The sequence below is a fragment of the Mobula birostris genome, chromosome 8, assembly GCF_030028105.1.
Source record: "Mobula birostris isolate sMobBir1 chromosome 8, sMobBir1.hap1, whole genome shotgun sequence".
In the NCBI taxonomy this organism is placed as follows: domain Eukaryota; kingdom Metazoa; phylum Chordata; class Chondrichthyes; order Myliobatiformes; family Myliobatidae; genus Mobula; species Mobula birostris.
In genome coordinates this window covers 101,407,357-101,426,942 of record NC_092377.1, presented here as the reverse complement: position 1 = coordinate 101,426,942, position 19,586 = coordinate 101,407,357, and the positions used below count along the sequence as shown (strand labels likewise).

At 40.7% G+C, this 19,586-nt stretch overlaps 1 protein-coding gene across 2 annotated transcripts in view; it reads right to left on the bottom strand.

The window, feature by feature from the left end:
• Positions 1 to 19,586, bottom strand: part of LOC140201542 (kinesin-like protein KIF13B) — a 271,092-nt gene that overhangs the window by 144,419 nt on the left and 107,087 nt on the right. For both annotated transcript variants that reach the window (XM_072265811.1, XM_072265812.1), the window contains exon 3: positions 2,169 to 2,181. In XM_072265811.1, the coding sequence (XP_072121912.1) occupies positions 2,169 to 2,181 (13 nt within the window). The remainder of the gene's footprint in view (positions 1 to 2,168; positions 2,182 to 19,586) is intronic.

The following is a 19,586-nucleotide window of genomic DNA, read 5'->3' as shown; positions in this document are numbered from 1 at the left end:
CTCGATAACAATTCATTCCAAAACTGATGAGAGATTACCACCCAACATTTTATTTGCTGCCATTAACATGTTCTCAAAATGGTAAAGCCCTTTGTACTCCAACAGCACTTAACTGGACAAGACATTTGAAGTCAGGTCGTAAAGAGAAAATCATTGCTAATGAGGAAACAAAATAAAATCCAGTAAATTGTATACTAATGAAGCTAATGCTATATACATGATATTCAATTCGAAGCTATCTAACTAGTCTACCACATAAATCAACATTTATAGTCATAGTCACAGAGTCAGAGCATACAGGTCTTCAGCCCATCTAGTCTGTGCCAAACTGTTATTTTGCACCCAGACCATAGCCTTCCATACCCCTCCCATTGGTGTACATATCCAAATTTATCTCAAGTGTTGAAATTGAGACTGGACTACATCCATCATATCTGCTGTCAGCTCATTCCACACACTCACAACCCTCCGATTGAAATTTCCCCTTGGGTTCCCCTTAACCTAGGACCTCTAGATGTAGTCTCACCCAACCTCAGTGGGAAAAACTCGCTTGCATTTATCCTATGTATACCCCTCATAATCCTGTATCATCATCATTACGTGCCGAGTCGTATGACATGGACAACCATGGTCTATTCATGACCATGATCGTTCTTGCAAATTTTTCTACAGAAGTGGCTTGCCATTGTCTTCTTCTGGGCAGTTTCTTTACAAGACAGATGACACCAGCTATTATCAATACTCTTCAGAGATTGTCTGCCTGTCGTCAGTGGTTGCATAATCAGGACTTGTGGTATGCACCAGCTACTCATACGACCATCCACCACCTGCACCCATGGCTTCACATGACCCTGATCAGGGGGTGGGGGGGGGAGGTAAGCAGGTGCTACACACCTTGCCTAAGGGTGACCTGCAGGCTAGCAGAGGAAGGAACACCTTACACCTCCTTTGGTAGAGGGGTTGCTCTACCCAGCCACCTAATTTTTTTTTGTATGCCTCTATCAAATGTTTGAGGCAAACATTTAACATAAAATTTTCCATCTTATATTTATGATATTCATATAGAAAATCAAAATATAATAGAAAGATAGGATAACTTTCAATTAAGTCTAGAAGGTAATTGAGTTTCCAGCCATTCAGCATAAAATACTCAAACCTGGCCTGTATCCAATGTACATGTTGCATTATATTATTGATAACAGCCTACCATCAATAGTTCAGTATTCTACATTATTTCTGAGCCAATTTCCTTTTGCATTATTAGTGAAGTATAGGTTTGAAATAATGGTTTACAATTTAGAACGGCAGGCTCAACATTTTAATGCCAAATACTTCCCATTTGTGTTTGGGGGCAAGTGTTCAATACTGCCTCAAGGTAGTCACCCTCGAGAACAGTTCCCAGCTGGGGTCCACATACCCCTCTGTCAATGGTAATGGTCCACAGCATAAGAAAAAGGTTTGGAATCCCTGCACTGGAACCAGAACTGTACTTCAACAGCGCTGTTACATAAAGGGCAGGAATAGTATGGGACTAAGAAGAGAACTTGGAAACTATGCTTGGCTGCCCTTCCTCATTCCCTTGGATGGGGTTTTCAGAGGCTTGTGCTGCTCCTTGCTGCCCTAATAGACTCCACACCTAGAAAATCTATCCTGCAACAACACTACACTGGCGATTAAGAAGTCTATGTTTCAAAAATACTGAATGAATTTTGTTTGCTTTGTCCAGAACAGGCTGAACTTAAATATTATTTCAGCTTCCTCCATCCTGGCAAGAGCAGAGTATTTCCTCTCAATCATAACTTGCACCTTGTAGTTGACACAGAGGTCATTTGGGGATCCCCGTGGAATTCTCAACCTTTGAACTGCTCTTGCAGTCAACTTCTCAAGGGCAGGATGATAATGACATTGTTAAATATATAGTAACCAACATTGGAAGCAGACATCCCACTTCCTCTCACCCCACCCCCAACACTGGAAACAGACATCCCACTTCCTCCTCCCCCTTCCTCCCCCCCCACAACACTGGAAACAGATATCCCACTTCCTTCTCCCCCGCTCCCAACACTGGAAACAGACATCCCACTTCCTCCTCCCCATCCCGACAATTTAAACAGACATCCCACTTCCTCTTCCCCCAACCAACACCAGAGAAACAAATGGCCGCCTACCTTTGGTTGGCTCCTGTTTAATCATGACATCCATATTTTTTCAAGCAGTGGAAATAAAAATGAAAAAAAATATAATTACATTCTGCACATGAAGTCCATATTAAACATGCAATACTGCAGTCCTGCTCTTGCACGGATCACTGAAGGTCTGCATTTGTGAAAAATAATTCTTAACTCTAGCAATACACAAATCAGTAAAAATAATTACACACTAGTCATGAATATACAATGAGTTAAAATGCATGTTATACCAGCAAGCTTAAATTCAAAATTGCCAATTGCAACAATAATCCAGTGTATTTAATAACACAAAACTATTCATGGGAAAAACACAAGTACACAGCAACCACCAGATTTCAATTAACTACTGTGTGGAACACGTGGCCAAGAACAGTGGTAGAGGTAGGAACATCTGGGACATTTAGGAGACTTTTAGATGATAGGTTATTAGAGGGATATAAAGGAGGGAAGGGCTGGATTGATCTTGTAGTAAGTTAAAGAACTGGCACAACTTTGTGGCTGAACGGCCTGTACCATTGCTGTACTGTTCTATGTAACTACAAGGCTCAACAATCAGATCCAAATTACGGTCAAGTTCTGCAATTCATTGGTTTTGAAACAAACTTATTATTGTAGACTGGACAGATAACAACAGAGCCAGGTATTTGCTATCCTACTCTGCTCGATGACAGAGTCAGATTTTGGAGGATGGTATGCATAACCATGTCAATGCCAACAGAAACGCTAAGAGAGAATGTCATATCTTCAGTCACATGGGATGTCACTGCTGACTTTAATAAAGGCTATTTTTGGTATTATCGGAGAGGCTGAAGTTTGACTGAGGGGAATTAACACAAGCAATTTTAACAAATATTGGTCACAAAAACTTGAGAGAAAAGTGAGATTGGAGAAGGGACAGTAATCTGTTTTGTTCAGAGAAGTCAAAATAAACTACTAAAAAACTGATCACCATACACAACCAAACTAAAGTACAAAGGTGACTTACTGAAAGCACTTTTCAGATTGTGTTGAGTGGTTTGAAATAAACAGCTAAACGGTCTGGCTGAATGATTTTCTAGACTTGGACACATAATTACAGAAATTGCAGAAATGAACACAACAGAAAGAACAGTCTAGAACAGTACTAGTTTATAAGCTGTGCACTGCATTGCACATATTAACTTCACTGTGTGCAATAAGGGTGTGGATAGACTAAAGTAATGTAACAGAACACCCTCCACTTTTACAAACAAAACAAAACCTGAGGCTTTAGAAGGCATTGGCCAGACCACACATGGAGTATTGTGAGCAGTTTTGGGCCCCTTATCTAAGAAAAGGATCTGCTGACATTGGAGAGGGTCCAGAGGAGGTTCACAAGAATGATCCTGGGATTGAAAAGGTTATTATATGAGAAGTATTTGATGGCTCTAGGCCTGTACTCTCTGGAGCTTAGAAGAATGAGGGGGTGGGGATTGAAATGAAACCGATCAAATATTGAAAGGCCTAGACAAAATGGATGTGGAGAGGATATTTCCTATACTGGGAGAGTCTAGAACCAGGGGACACAGCCTCTGAATAGAGGGATATCCATTTTGAACTGAGCTGAGGAGGAATTTCTTTAGCCAGAGGGTGGTGAATCTGTAGAATTCATTGCCACAGATGGCTCTAAAGGCCATGTCACTGGGTATATTTAAAGTGGAGGCTGATAGGTTCTTGATTAGTGAGGGCATCAAAGGTTACGGGGAGAAGACAGGAGAATATGGTTGAGAGGGATAATGAGTCAGCCAGGATGGAATGGTGTAGCAGACTCAATGGGCTGAATGGCCTAATTCTGCTCCTATGTTTAATATCTTACGGTCTAACATCTTACAAATACAACACAAGGTTGTGGATAGACATGGTTGAGGCAACTGGACAGCTCTTTCAGAGTGTTTTCACAAGCCCGACTGACCAAACAAATCCAGCTGTGCTACATCATGACCGAGCAACTACATGAACTGCTTCTTCATGACAAACAAAAACCTGGAAAACCACCACTGCTGTCCACAACTGACTCCAAGTGTAAGAACATCATGCGTGCAAACAAGAGAACCTTGTTTATGATAAAAGTCCCTTGTATATGCTGCACTCATTTTACAGACTGGTATCGGCACCTCCTATATAAATAGAAATCAGTTTCATGATTGTGCAACTGGGGGCTACGAGCCAAGATTTCTATGCAAGTAGGTGTATCTATTGACTCATTCTCAAAATTATAACTGATCAAAAAAGAAATATAGGAATGGAAATTTAGCCTGCACAATTATGACAACACCGTGCAGATACAAACATATCAGTGCTTTATATAAATAAAGATGGGTCAGATGTTATTTACCACGCGGGACTCAATGTAGAATAAATTGGATAGTCAAGCTTCATTGACAAAGAGATTGTGTCTTACCTTGTGGCTCAAAGATGCAATAAGAATCTACACACAGTGGCCACCTTATGAGGTAACACCTGTACATTTGTTCATTACAGCAAATATCTCATCAGCCAATCACGTGGCACCAACTAAGAGCATGAAAGCCTGCAGACATGGTCAAGAGGTTCAGTTGTTGTCCAGACCAAACATCAGAATGGAGCAGAAATGTGATTAAGTAACTTTGACTATGGAATGATTGATGCTGTCAGACGGGATGGTTTGAATATCTCAGAAACTGTTGATCTCCTGGGATTTTCACACAGTACAGTTTCTAGAGTTTACAGAGAATGGTGTGAAATACAAAACAAAAATCCAGTGAGCAGCAGCTCTGTGGGCAAAAATGCTTTGTTAATGAGAGAGGTCAGACTGATTCAAGCAGACAGGAAGGCAACAGTAATTCAAATAACATGTTACAACAGTGGTGTGTAGAAAGCTATCTCCAAACACACAACACATCAGACCTTAAGTGAATGGGCTACAGCAGCAGAAGACCACAAATGTCACTCTGTGTCACTTTATTAGGTACAGGAGGTAGATAATAAGGTGGCCACTGAGTGTATGTGCATGATTTTCCAGAAACAATCTGAGTGCCTGTTTCTTAGATACATAAATACCAAAGCTGAGAGAATATATCAAATTCATTTGCAGTAAATCAGCTAAAGAGGTAATGTTTCTAACAAATTTCAGTATTGCAGCAAAGTTTCATCATTTCAGTTGGTAGGATTGCTTAGAAACTATGGATTCATCCATTCCATGCAAGACATGGTGACACAAACCCAGAGGAACCGTTGTGCTTTAAATGAGGCAGTGTACCACCAATGTCACATCAACCAGCTCAGGTGCTAATTCCTGAATCAAAGCCAAGTTTCTCCCTCATGCACCCTCACCTTAAATGGCCAGTCTCACTATTTAAAAATGAAATAAACCACAGCACTCAAAAGTCATTCATTATCAGTGATGGTATTGAGATTAATCTGTTTGTAGAGCATGGAAGACGGAAATGATTTGTGGAAAGTAACACGGTCAATGTTGGTTCCTGCAAGGAATAGCCTACCTGGGGAGAAGGCACTCGCACCATTGGTGAGTTACAGGAGAAAGTTACTTGCTCATCAAGACTTAGTTCAGAGCTTTAAGCTGCACATATCAATTTAACACACACAAAAGGCTAAAGGAACTCAGTAGGTCAGGCAACATCCACAAAGGGGAATAACAGAGTGTTTTGGGCAGAGACCCATCTTCAGGACTGGAAAGGAAGAAAGCAGCAGCCAGAATAAGAAGGGGAGGGGAAGGAGTTGGCAGGTGATAGGTGAAGCTAGGTGAGGGGGAAAATGGGTGCGCGGGGAAGGGAGGATGAAGGAGAATAAACATATTCCTCCCTCCATAGATACGACTTGACCGCATCTGCAGAATCTCTGGGTGTTTATATATCAAATTAAACCCATTCTATCTCAACTGTATTCTAGTCCATGGTCAACAATCTATTTCTGTCTCCGGAAACGTTACCTGAAGGATATCAAATATCTCCCAGCATTTTCCATTATTTTACCGTTATAACATGCAGTTTTATTTGCTTTCCTATTTTTATTTCATCATGATCAGAGTTCACCTTTTCTTTCAAGTCAGTTTCCGTCCAAAACAATCTGTGTTACTTGACTTAAAAAAAAAAGGTTTTTTTAAAGAACAGTATGTTATCAAGTTTGACAAGAAATTGGCCATAAGACGCAAGAACAAAATGAGGCCATTTGGCACCTGCTTTGAGTCCACCCTGCCATTCCATCATGGCGGATTAACTATCCTTCTCAACTCCACCCTACTTTCTCCCAGTAACCGTAGTTGCCCTGACTAATCAAGAATCTATCGACCCCCACTTTAAATACATCCAATAGTTGTCTGTGGCCACAGATTCACTCCCCCCAGCTAAAGAAATTCCTCCTTATCTCTGTTCTAACTGCATGTTCTTCTATTCTGAGGCGGTAACCTCTGGTCCGAGACTCAGTCCACATACTTTATTTTCATTACTTCATTTAAATAAGGCTATGTTCTTCAGTTCTCCTCCAGAAGATGTAATTTCTCTCCTACCTCTTTCCTACTCAAGCAGCAAATGAAAACAAGCAACTGTTAAAGCACTCACGTAACAGAGAGCCTTCTACACAAAAGCATTCCTAAAATAGCTCACAGACTGCTTCAAAGGAGAACTTAATTTCTTTTGCTGAGTTGCAGTATCACTTTGTCAGAGCCAAGAGGGCTTAAGTATATAATATGGCACCACAGTACTGTAGAGGAAATAACCTCCACAGTACGCTGAAGGACACGAATGGTACTGGCTTCCTAATAAGAACTTTTTTTAAAAAAGAACAGCAGATTCAAATATTATCAGGAAGACCTTGACTGTGGAGGCATAGAAGTTGCCTCTGGTTTCCAATTGAGCCTGACCTTGGGTACTCTCCGTGTATAGTATGTCCACTCACGTCATGATTTCATGAGCAAGCCTCCAGATGGCCATGGATCAAGAGATGTGACCCATGGACCAATGCTGCTGGGACACACGTCAGGGCCTGATCAACCGGGCAAAGGTGTCTAACCCAAAACACCCAAGGATCTCAGGTTACATCGCTGATGATGTGTCCCAGCGCATCCTGCAGGTGCTCCATCTCACAATGGCGATGGGTCATTAACTGGCAGCTGTACATTTTCTTAGTTTTGACACTGACTGCAGTAAGAAAATCCAAATCAAAACTTGGGAATTTACTTTTTCTACATCACATTTTTCTTGCATAGGACAATGCTAATGTTGTTAGAGAAGTTGTTAATATTACAATACATACATGTTAACATGACCACAAAATTGTTTACTACTGGTATTAGATTTTGTTCTTGTTTCTCTTTTCCAAACCACAGGTACCAAATTATAGTAATATAACTTCAATTAATTTAATTACAATAAAAGTCCCAAGAAACTTCAAAGTTCAAAGTCAGCAGTTTAACACAATCTGAATAACACAGGCACAATCAAGTAGTGAACACCATTCATCAAAATCTTGCTTTAAGATACAAATTCATAAATGAAACTACACCTTACTCAAAATACCACTAATTATATTATGACCGATCAGTTATTATAGATAGGGCAATCGATAATAACTGTCCAGATATAATAATACAGAATAAACAAGCAAGAAGTTATTTCTAGATATAGCCATTCCAAACACATAACTTAAATAAATAAGTATAAAACACCAGAAATATGCTGAACTAAAAGAGGAAATTGAAAGACTATACATTGTCCCGATAGTAATAGTATCATGACAAAGGCACTACATAATAGTATTAAACAATTAGGGCTACACAATATATATGTAAGTCTTCAGAAAGCCACAATACTAAACACCACTAGAATTGTCTGATAAACGAGCATGCATGTACATCAGGTTTTACTAGCTTGAGCTGATAAAAAAAAAATAAATAGACAGTGGCATGCAAAAGATTGGGCACACCTGGTCAAAATTTCTGTTGCTGTGAATAGTTAAGTGAGTAGAAGATGAACTGATCTCCCAAAGTCATAAAGTTAAAGATGAAACATTCTTTTCAACATTTTAAGCAAGATTAGTGTATTATTTGTGTTTTGTACAATTTTAGAATGAAAAAAAGGAAAGGAGCACCATGCAAAAGTTTGGACACCCCAAGAGATTTGAGCTCTCAGATACCTTTTACCAAGGTCTCAGACCTTAATTAGCTTGTTAGGGCTATGGCTTGTTCACAGTCATCATTAGGAAAGGCCAGGTGATGCAAATTTCAAAGCTTTATAAACACCCTGACTCCTCAAATCTTGTCCAACAATCAGCAGCCATGGGCTCCTCTAAGCAGCTGCCTAGCACTCTGAAAATTAAAATAAATGATGCCCACAAAGCAGGGGAAGGCTATAAGAAGATGGCAAAGTGTTTTCAGGTAGCCCTTTCCTCAGTTCATAATGTAATTAAGAAATGGCAGTTAACAGGAATGGTGGAGGTCAAGTTGAGGTCTGGAAGACCAAGAAAACTTTCCAAGTGAACTGCTCGTAGGATTGCAAAAAGGCAAATCAAAACCCCCGTTTGCCTGCAAAAGACCTTCAGGGCGATTTAGCAGACTCTGGAGTGGTGGTGCACTGCTCTACTGTGCAGCGACACCTGCACAAATATGACCCTCATGGAAAAGTCATCAGAAGAAAACCTTTCCTGTATCCTCACAAAATTCAGCACCAGAAGTTTGCAAAGGAACATCTAATCAAGCCTGATGCATTTTAGAAACAAGTCCTGTAGACTGATAAAGTTAAGTTTGGAGAAAAAAGGGTGCAGAATTTCACGAAAAGAACTTCTCTCCAACTGTTAAGCACGAGGATGGATCGATCATGCTTTGGGCTTGTGTTGCAGCCAGTGGCACGGGGAACATTTCACTGGCAGAGGGAAGAATGAATTAAATTAAATACCAACAAATTCTGGAAGCAAATGTCACACCGTCTGTAAAAAAGCTGAAAACGAAAAGATGATGGCTTCTACAACAGGATAATGATCGTAAACACACATCAAAATCCCCAATGGACTATTTCAAGAGGCACAAGCTGAAGGTTTTGCCATGGCCTTCACAGTCCCCCGACCTAAACATCATCAAAAATCTGTGGATAGACCTTAAAAGAGCAATGCATGCAAGATGGCCCAAGAATCTCACAGAACTAGAAGCCTTTTGCAAGGAAGAATGGGCGAAAATCCCCCAAACAAGAATTGAAAGACTCTTAGCTGGCTACAGAAAGCGATTACAAGCTGTGATGCTTGCCAAAAGGGGTGTTACGAAGTACTGACCATGCAGGGTGCCCAACCTTTTGCTTCGGGCCCTTTTCCTTTTTTGTTATTTTGAAACTATAAAAGATGGAAATAAGAAAAGTAATCTTGCTTAAAATATTACAGAAATGTGTCATCTTTAACTTTAGGCCGTTTGGAAATTAGGACATCTTTTACTTGCTTAGCTATTCACAGTAACAGAAATTTTGACCGGGGTGCCCAACCTTTCACATGCCACTGTATGTAACAATAATAAATAAATAAACAAACAAACAAACTAATAATATGGGGAACATAAGCTGCTGAGGCCTTGAAAGTGAGTTGTAGTATCAGTTCAGTGCTGAGGTGAGTGAAGTTATCCATGCTGGTTCAGGAGCCTGACGGCTGAAGGATAATAACTGTTCCTAAACCTGGTGGTGCAGTAAGAACTGAACTTCTTGACCATGTCTGCATACTTTTATGCACTGAGTTGCTACCACATGATTGGCTAATGAGATATTTGCATTAACTAGCAAGTGTATGGGTATACCCAATAAAATGCATTCTGAGTATACAATGAAGAGTCTAGTATCTCCACAGGAGTGAGGGAACCTCCTTTCTTCCACACTGGCAAGTGCGCACAATTTTAAATTAAATCATCAATTTCAACGCTTTCCCTAAACTCAATACATCTTTAACTGTTGCTCTCACCTCGCCTGTCAGAATGTACAAACCCATTCCAACAGGTGACGTGGATTACTTGAAATTTTAGTGTAATAGTTGTTGAGGCATCATTCTGTTCTGAGCTCAGGGAGGTGTCAGTGAATGCAAGAAGCAAACACGTTCACACAACTGCTTGCTGGGAAAGTTATAGATGTGTATGAAAGACTAAAGGAGCAAAGAACAGTTAATCAATTAACAGACATGGACACAGTATAGTTTTCAACCATCTTGGTGCATCACACTCTTAAAAAATAAATACAACTACATTAAAGGTCAAGGATACCCAGCTCAGATTTCCAGTCTATGATCATTTTAACGTCAATTTATGGATTACTGCAATTAACATCAGTTCTTTTGGACTACAGACAGTAAAATTAGTAGCGTTTTATAAATAGCTATTCCGTGCCTGTTGGAGCCCAAAAAGGGTTTTCTGGGCAACCTTCAATCTCCAGATCAAATAGTTTGCCAGAACTATCGACAGTCACCGAATGACTGAAACACCAGAAGGGCACCCAGCACATGGAAATATATCTTATAGAACACCAACAAAGGGGGATAAAATGAACAGAGAAAGATAAGATTTTTAAAAATTGGAAGCTTCATGCATCTGTGTTTCAATGTCAATAGGAATTTAACCAACCATTATATCTTGAAGTCAGAATGGGGACAGAAAACCCAACAAACAATAACTAATTTTATTTCAAATTTGCAAAGGTTCAGAATTAATTTATATTACAAATTATTTAAATAGCAGATCTTTAAGGGGAGAACTCCAGATCTTACAATTTTTAAGTCTAATAATCCATTTACCAAGGATGAATTAAAAGTGTGTGCAGGTTTTAGTTGGGTATTGAACTCCCACCCTTGGCAATTCAAAATTAGGCTAAGTGAGCCTGAATTGCGAATGCTCCTTCATGGCATTGCCCTTCCTCTTAAAACGCTACATTGGAAGACATATTGGTCTCTGACTGAAAACAGTTGTAGAGTTGAGAGTAAATAATAATGTTGTAATAAGGAAGTATTAAGCTTTTAGATCAATGTTCATGACCAACGCCTTTCACTTACCTGCTTCCTTGTAAAATCAGCATTAGCAAATCATAGGACAGCCTTGTTCAATCTGCTGACTTCTACATATTTTTATTGTTGTTTCTAAACATTTTGTTGCTTAGCATTAGTAAGTGAAATCTTAGTCAACCTGAATCCATAAATTGATAATCTCATGGATTTGGACTGAAAAGCAAAACACTACGAAATAGTCTTCACTCAGCAAGTGGTGAGAGTATGCAACGAGCTGCCAGTGGAAGTGGTGGATACGGGTTTAATTTCAACATTGAAGAGAAGTACATGGATGAGGGGGTATGGAAGGCAGGTGCAGGTCGATAGAACTAGGCAGAGTAACAGCCCAGCAGGGACTAGGTGGGCTGAAGGGCCTGTTTCTGTGCTGCAATGTTCCACGACTATGAGTGAAATAAAATGTTGGAAACTTACAACATACCAGGCTGCATCTGGGGGGAGAGGGAGCAGTAACAATCAGCAGTTCTGCCTTCTACACAGCTTAAATCACAACCTTATGGCATTGATCCAACCTGTATAAAGTGGCACCCTGTTGTTAGTCAAAATAAACAGTGGCACAGCAAAATTCATATAGGAACATTCTGAAGTACACAGATATTTTCAAACAAGGAAAGTGACAGGCTAAAACTAGAACTGAAGAGAATCAATGCTTCAGAACTGCAAACGGATCCTCGATTCCCTCACTTGCAGACCCCAGTCAGTCTGGATTGGCAACAACGTCTCCTCCACAATCTCTATCGCAAGGCTGCATGCTTAGCCCCGTGATCTACCCGCTTCACACTTATGACTGAGGCTACGCACAGCTCCATGGTTTTCTGACGATACCAGTTGCTGGCTGAACCAAGAGTGGCAAAAAAAAAATCAGCATTTCAGAGGGAGACTGAAAATCTGGCTGAGTGGTGCCACAACAACCAATGTCAGCAGAAACAAGGAACTGATTATCAACTACAGGAAGAAGTCGTCGTTGGTCCATGAACCAGTCCTCATTAAGGGATCAGAGGTGGAGAACGTCAGTATCTTTAAATTCTTGTGAGCTATTATATCATAGGATGTGTCCTGGAAACAGCACTCAAGTATCATTACAAAGAAGGTATGACGGTGCCTCTACTTACTTAGAAATTTGCGCAGGTCTGACATGTCAACTATGTTTTACAAACTTGCTTGAGTTTTTTGAAGTATTGTTGAAGATGATTGATAAGGGTGGGGTAATAGGTTAGGGTAATAGGGTAACAGGGTAACATGAGCCCTTTTCAGATTTGTAGGCTGTGACTAGTGCAGTACTGAAAGGAAATGCTTGATCCTCATCTATTCATGATATAAATCAGCAATTTGTCTGATTGGGGGGACGGAGGAGTGAGGTTAATCTATTTTCTCTACCAAAGTGATTAACCTCACTCAACGCTCTCACTCACCACTGTACTTCACTTGACATACTGTTTTCCACTATGGTGATTACATCCTAATTACTGTTCACATTTGCACTTAGTTTTGTGTTAGTAGCAAATACAGAATTGTTAATTTGATTCCCTCAGCTAAATTGTTGATATACAGCATGAACAGATGAAGCCTAAGCATTTACTTTTTAACATCCCACTGGACACAACCATCCAACACAACAACGGTTACTCCTATTGTTTCCTGTCTGTTAATTATTTCTCAACCCTATTATTCTAATTCTGTTTGGCAGAGGAAAGAAATCATGGAGGTAAGGCTTCCTTTAACCAAAAGAGCTAGGTGCAGGTGATCATTCAGGCAAAATTTTGGATAAGGCTCAAAAGGCCTTAAAATAACGAGTAAAACAGTAAACACAATACTGCTTCTTTTACGTCAGAAACTTGAAAAGTCTGAAAGAAAGAGGAGCAAAAAGGTCTGAAAAAGTTCAAATGAATCTGTGATGCAACAATTTATGACAATTGTACTTAAAATCCAAACTACTTCCAAATGATCTTTATTTGTATTGAAGTTTATCAGTGAGAAACTCATTCAATTTCCACCAGCAGAGACTTACAAAATTATTGGGGCTGATTTTATTTTTAAATTTAGAAAAAAATGACTAAGCTAAGGAAGATGATCTCAATAAATTTAGATTAGGCATAAAAGTGATAAAGCTGCCAATTCAAATTCATGCAAAACTAGCAGGAAAGATAGAAGATTTGGAAGCTTTTAAAAACCTACGGAGAGCAAATAAAACAACCATTAGAGGGAAAAGATGAAATAAGAAAGCAAGCTAGCAAACAATATCAAAGTAGATAGCAAAAGCTTCTTCAAGTCTGGAAAAAAAAGAGATGACAGTGGGTATAGGACCGCTAGAAAATGAGGCCGGAGAAATAATAACAGGGGTCAAGGAGATAGCAGATGAACTAAATGAATATTTTGCATCAGTCTTCACTGTGGAAGACACTAGTAGTGTGCCAGATGTTGAAGGGTGTGAGGGATGAGAAGTGAGTGCAGTTACTATTACAAGGGAGAAGGTGGTCAAAAAGCTGAAAGACCTATGGGTACACAAGTCACCTGGACCAGATGAACTGCACCCTAGGGTTCTGAAAGAGATAGCGTTAGAGATTGTGGAGGCATCTTTCAAAAATCATTGGACTCTGGCATGCTGCCAGAGGACTGGAAAATTGCAAATGTCACTTCACTCTTTAAAAATGAGTAAGGCAGCAGAAAGGAAATTATAGACCAGTTAGCCTGACCTCAGTGGTTGGGAAGAGGTTGGAGTTAACTGTTAAGGTGAGGTTATAGAGTACTTGGTGACACAGGACAAGATAGGACAAAGTCAGCATAATTTCCTTAAGGGAAAATCTTGTCTCACGAACCTGTTAGAATTCTTTGAGGAGATTATAAGTAGGATAGATAAAGGGGATGCAGTGGATGTTGTATAATTGGACTTTCAGAAGGCCTTTGACAAGGTGCCACATGAGGCTGCTTACCAAGTTAAGAGCAGGTAGTATCACAGAAAAGTTACTGGCATGGTTGGATTGGTAAGAGGAAGCCAATGGGAATAAAAGGATCCTTTTCTGTTTGGCTGCCAGTGACAAGTGGTGTTCTTCAGGGATTGGTGTAGGGACCGTTTCTTTTTATGCTGTATATCAATAATTTTAGATGATGGAATAGATGGCTTTGTTGCTAAGTTTGCAGATGATACGAAGATTGGTGGAGGAGCAGGTAATGTTGAGGAAACAGGAAGGCTGCAGATTAGGAGAATGGGCAAGAAAGTGGCAAATGAAATAAAATGTTTGAAAATGCATGGTCTGGTAGTAGAAATAAATGTGCAGACCACTTTATAAACAAGGAGAAAATCCAAACATCTGAGATGCAAAGGGACTTGAGAGCATTGTGCAGAACACCATGAAGGTTAACTTGCAGGTTGAGTCGGTGGTGAGGAAGCCAAATGCAATGTTAGCATTAATTTCAAGAGGTCTAGAATACAAGAGCAGGGATGTGATGCTGAGGCTTTATAGGGCACTGGTGAGGCCTCACCTTGAGTACTGTGAACAGTTTTGGGCTCCTCATCCAAGAAAAGATCTGCTTGCATTGGAGAGGATTCAGAGGAAGTTCACAAGGATGATCCTGGTAATGAAAGCGTTATCATACGAGGAACATTTGATGGCTTTGGGTCTGTTCTTGCTGGAATTTAGAAGGATGGGGGGGATCTCATTGAAACCTTTCGAATGTTAAAAGATCTATACAATGGATGTGGAAAGGATGCTTCCCATGGTGAGGGTGTCTAGGACAAGAGGGCACAACCTCAGGATAGAATGGTGTCCACTTAAAACAGAGATGCCGAGAAATTTCTCCACCCAAAGGGTGAATTTGTGGAATTTGTTACCACAGGCAGCTGTGGAGGCCAGATCATTAGGTATATATAAGGCAGAGATTGATAGGTTCTTGATTGGACAAGATATCAAAGATTATGGGGAGAAGGCCAGGGAATGAGAGGGGGAAAAGGACCAGCCATGATTGAAAGGCGGAGCAGACTCGATGGGCCAAATGGCCTAATTCTGCTCCTACGTCTTATGGTCTTAAAACATTCCAAAAGAGGACCAGGCTGTTCTTGCCTTGCCCAAACCAATTCTTTCCTCAATCATGAGAAATGACAATCAACAATCATGCTCATTTGTGTCTGTTGTTTGTGGTACATTGGTGGAACCACAGTGGCACGTTCACCTACATACGAACAGGTGCCATTAAAATGCTGCAAGAAAATTTTAACTAAATAACACAAAACAGGATAGCTGCAGGTGCCACTGGTGTTCTCCGAGATTGTCACCTTGTTGCGGTGGAGAGACTTGAGAGTTCCTGAGATCCTGAAAGCAATACCGTCTGACACTTAGCTCCTGGCAGAGCCACCCATGGCAGTAAGGTCAAGGGGTAGGTTCCAGGCAAAGAGTGATCAATTGAAGACCTCAGTGGTGGAGCTGGCGGAAGATGATGACACATCACAATAGCAGTGAAGGCAGTGAAGAGTCCCAGTTGTCTTACATTCCATGTCACTGGGTCCTGACCCAAACCCTCGAGGACCGTGTGACAGCTGCCTGTGCAACAGTGTCCTCATGTTAAACCAAGTCATACACAGACAATCTCCATTGCAGGAATAATTCCTGAGGAGAACATCATACTCAACTTGAGTGATCACACTACTACTAATGTGCCCAGAGTACAAAAATCCCTCAGTAGTCAAAGGTGCATTCTCAGGAAAACGGGTCAGCCATTTACCAAAAAAGAATGGGAAAGCCTCTTCACTTGGAACTGCAAGTCTTTGAAATTATCTACTTTAGAGACCTGGGGATACTCAGTTGTTGAGTATATTTGAGGCAGAGATTGAAAGAATTTGGGCACCAAGGAAAAAGGAGGATGAGAGGATTGTGTGGGAAACTGAATTAAGCCACAATCTGAATGAAAAGCACAGCCTACTCTTCTTTCAACAGTATTTCTGGATCAAGACCTGAACACTTTCAGTCACTAAGCCAGGTACAGCAACTTCTGACTAACTGACTAGTCCGAAACAAAGAGAGAAAATGCTAATACACTACCTGTGCAAAGAGTAACTGAATTGTTTCTAGTGCCGGTAAATTGGCTTATTGTTGGCATGTGCACCATGGTACCATGAAAAACCTGCCTTCCATACTGTTCATACAGACTAATTCATTACAAGGGAAACAGAATAAAGTGCAGTGCATACAGACAATAAGATGCAAGGTCATGATGAGATAAGATTGTGAGGTCAAGAATCCTCATATAGTAGGACACCATTCAGTAGTCCTATAACAGTGAAAAAGAAGTTAGCCTTCAGCCTGCCAGTCATCCAAGCATTTTCTTTTATCATTTTAGATTTCCAATTGCTGCAGTTCTTTCATTTTCATACAAATACCAATGACGATGAATCTTGGCCAATCAATAGAATCATGGAAGCTTGGCATGATTCGAATCGCTCTCCAGCATGATCTCCTGAAAATCACTATTTCTTGAATGTCAATTACCACCAAGTAGGAAGTTGGAACAAGAAAGCTAAGTTACTTCACGTTATGTAATTGGTGATTTATTTAGTACTTGACTGGTCTCATAGCTGACAATCCTATACAGGAGTGCCAAACTCAAGCAATCCAATCTCTTTATTGTGACTGAAAATCAGTCCAGTATTACGCCAACTTCCAAACCAGCATTTCTACTTATAACAATTCAGTTCTGTGGGCAGGATGAAAGGGAAGTTACTATGCTTTGGTGGGTCAGATATTTACGGGGGAGGAAGTAAAAATTTCCAAGCTCAGTGCAATGCAAATAAGGAGTCATGTTAGAGTCCAAGCATTGAATCCCTAATGTCAGCCACTTCGAGCATGAGATAACCTGGTCTGAGAGAATAGCTTGGCAACTTCTGAAAAAGATTCAAGATTAGCTTTATTTATCACATGTACAATATTATCGAAATGCATCATTTGCATCAAATCAAACCAGTGGGAAGTGTGCTGAAGCTGCAAGCAGGCAAGCTTCCAGTGCCAACGTAGAACGCCCACAAATCACTAACCTTACCTGTATGCCTTTGGAATGTCACAGGGAGTACATACAAATTCCTGACAGAGTGCCAGGAATTGAACCCCAATCTTTCTGCTGGCACTGTAATAAGAGTTACACTAGCTGCCACATTACCAGAGCAAAGATAATTATATCAGTTTTACTACTGATATGTTCTTTAGCCAACACAACCAGTGAAAGCAGTCTGGAAGTTTGTTCATTTGGTTTGGTATCAACACAATGCAAAGGAATGGGGGTGATGAGGCAGAATGGGGGTGAGGTTTGACAATTTAAGTGTGGCTAGAAGCAGTTAACAGAATACAGTTATCTCTGAAAAACAAGGACTGTTTGGAAATCATCATTGACTCAGAACACTACAACACAGAAAAAGGCCCTCCAGCCTACCTAATCCATGCTGATATCTTAATCTACTTAGGCCCATTTACCCGCATCTGGACCATAGCACTCCATACCCCTCCATCATCAACCTATCCAAATGTTTCTTAAATTTTGAAATCGAGTCCGCATCCACTACTTCTGGCTGGCATCTCATTCCACATTCTACCACCCTGAGTGAAGTAGTTACCTCTCAGGTTCCCCTTAAACATTTCACCTTTCATCCTTAACCTAGTCTCACCCAACCTTGGTGGAAAAAGCCTGTTTGCATTTACCCATTCTATACCCCTCATAATTTTGTATACCTCTATCAAATCTTCACTCATTTTTCTGTGCTCCAGGGAATAAAGTCCAAACCTATTCAACCTGTCCCTATAACCTCAGGTCCTCAAGTCCTGATAACAGCCTTGTAAATTTTCTGTACCAGGTAACAAAGGCACAAAAAAGGTTTCAACAGTTGTGCTGCAGCAGGGGAGTAGGACGATGGAAACATACGGTCATACCAATTGGACAAAATGTTGCAGGAACTCAGGTCAGGCAGCATCTATGGAAATTAACAAATAGTTGACAATTCAGGCCAAGACACTCCTTCAGGACTGGAATAGCTTGAACGTGAAAGGTAAAGCCAGATGGGTGGGAAAGGTAAAGGGAGAGGAAGGAATCTGATCGGAGAGGAGAAGGAGCCACGGGAGAAGGAGGGGCACTAGGGGGAGGTGATAGGCAGGCGAGAAGAGTGGGATATAGAAGAGAGAAGGGAGAGGGATTTTTTTTAAATCTGAAGGAGAAATCAATGTTCATGCTATTCCGCTGGAGGTTACCCAGACAGAATACGAGTTGTTGCTCCTCCATCCTGAAAGTGACCTCATCATGGCAAAAGAGGCGGACATGGACCAACATGGTGGGGAAGTAAAGATGTTTGGTGGTATGATCCCTTTGGAGATGGCAGAAGCTACAAAAGATTATGCGTTCGATGCAGAAGCTCATGAACTGGTAGGTAAGGAACTCTATCACTGTTAAGATGGCAGGAAGATGGGGTGAGTAAACTTTGTGGGTTGGAATTTCACACAGCTAGTGCACTGCGAACCATATCATTTATCCTGTGAAGGAGTCAAACCCACGAAGAAACCACCATTTAAATAGTCAATAATGCAACACTAAATCATGATTTAAAATTATTGTGAGATTTGAAACCACAATCTCCAAACTCAAGACACAAGTGCTCCAAGTTAAGCCCTAAACTGCATAGTCTAAGGGCAGGACTTTTGATTATTGTAAACATGCATATGACAGTACCAATATGTCAGGAATCAAACAATATTAAGAATGTTTCTAAATATAGATTTGGTTCCTTAAGGTTGTGGTAGCCAGGGAAGTAGTGGGGATAAGTTCCCACTACCTATTAAATGTTCCTAATAGTGTGTGTTTCAAATAGCCTCTGACAATCATGGCAGGTTCCTGGCCCTCATATGTGGCTTAGCTACTAAGCCCGGCAGAACTGTTTCTACTAACAGGCCTTCGAAAGGGAAAAGGCAGGTTACTGGTACCTTAAAACCAGTTGCTTTGGGCAGATGGGGCTCATCAGCTGGGGTTGTTAGCTTATTTATAAGGAAAACTCTGATCTCAAATCTCTACTGCCTTGCAGCTATACCCACTCTTGGGGAAGGCTTTGGGAGTAAAACCCCAAAGAAAAACCCAGATCTAGAGTCGCCAAGGCTGTAGTCCTACATTGAGCTCAACGTTGAATGGCAACTCCTGCGATACCGCTGGTGCTAAACTGTACCAGTGTCTGCCGTTCCTTTGGATTCATCAGCTTCCTGAAGAGGGGGAGCCTGCTACATGAACAACAGTTTGCTCTGAATATCGTACTGCCCTGGCTTGCATATCGCAAAGACAGATGGAACATAACATCTATGGCAGACACTGACCAACACTGGGCCTCAAATATAGATTTATACAAGTCTC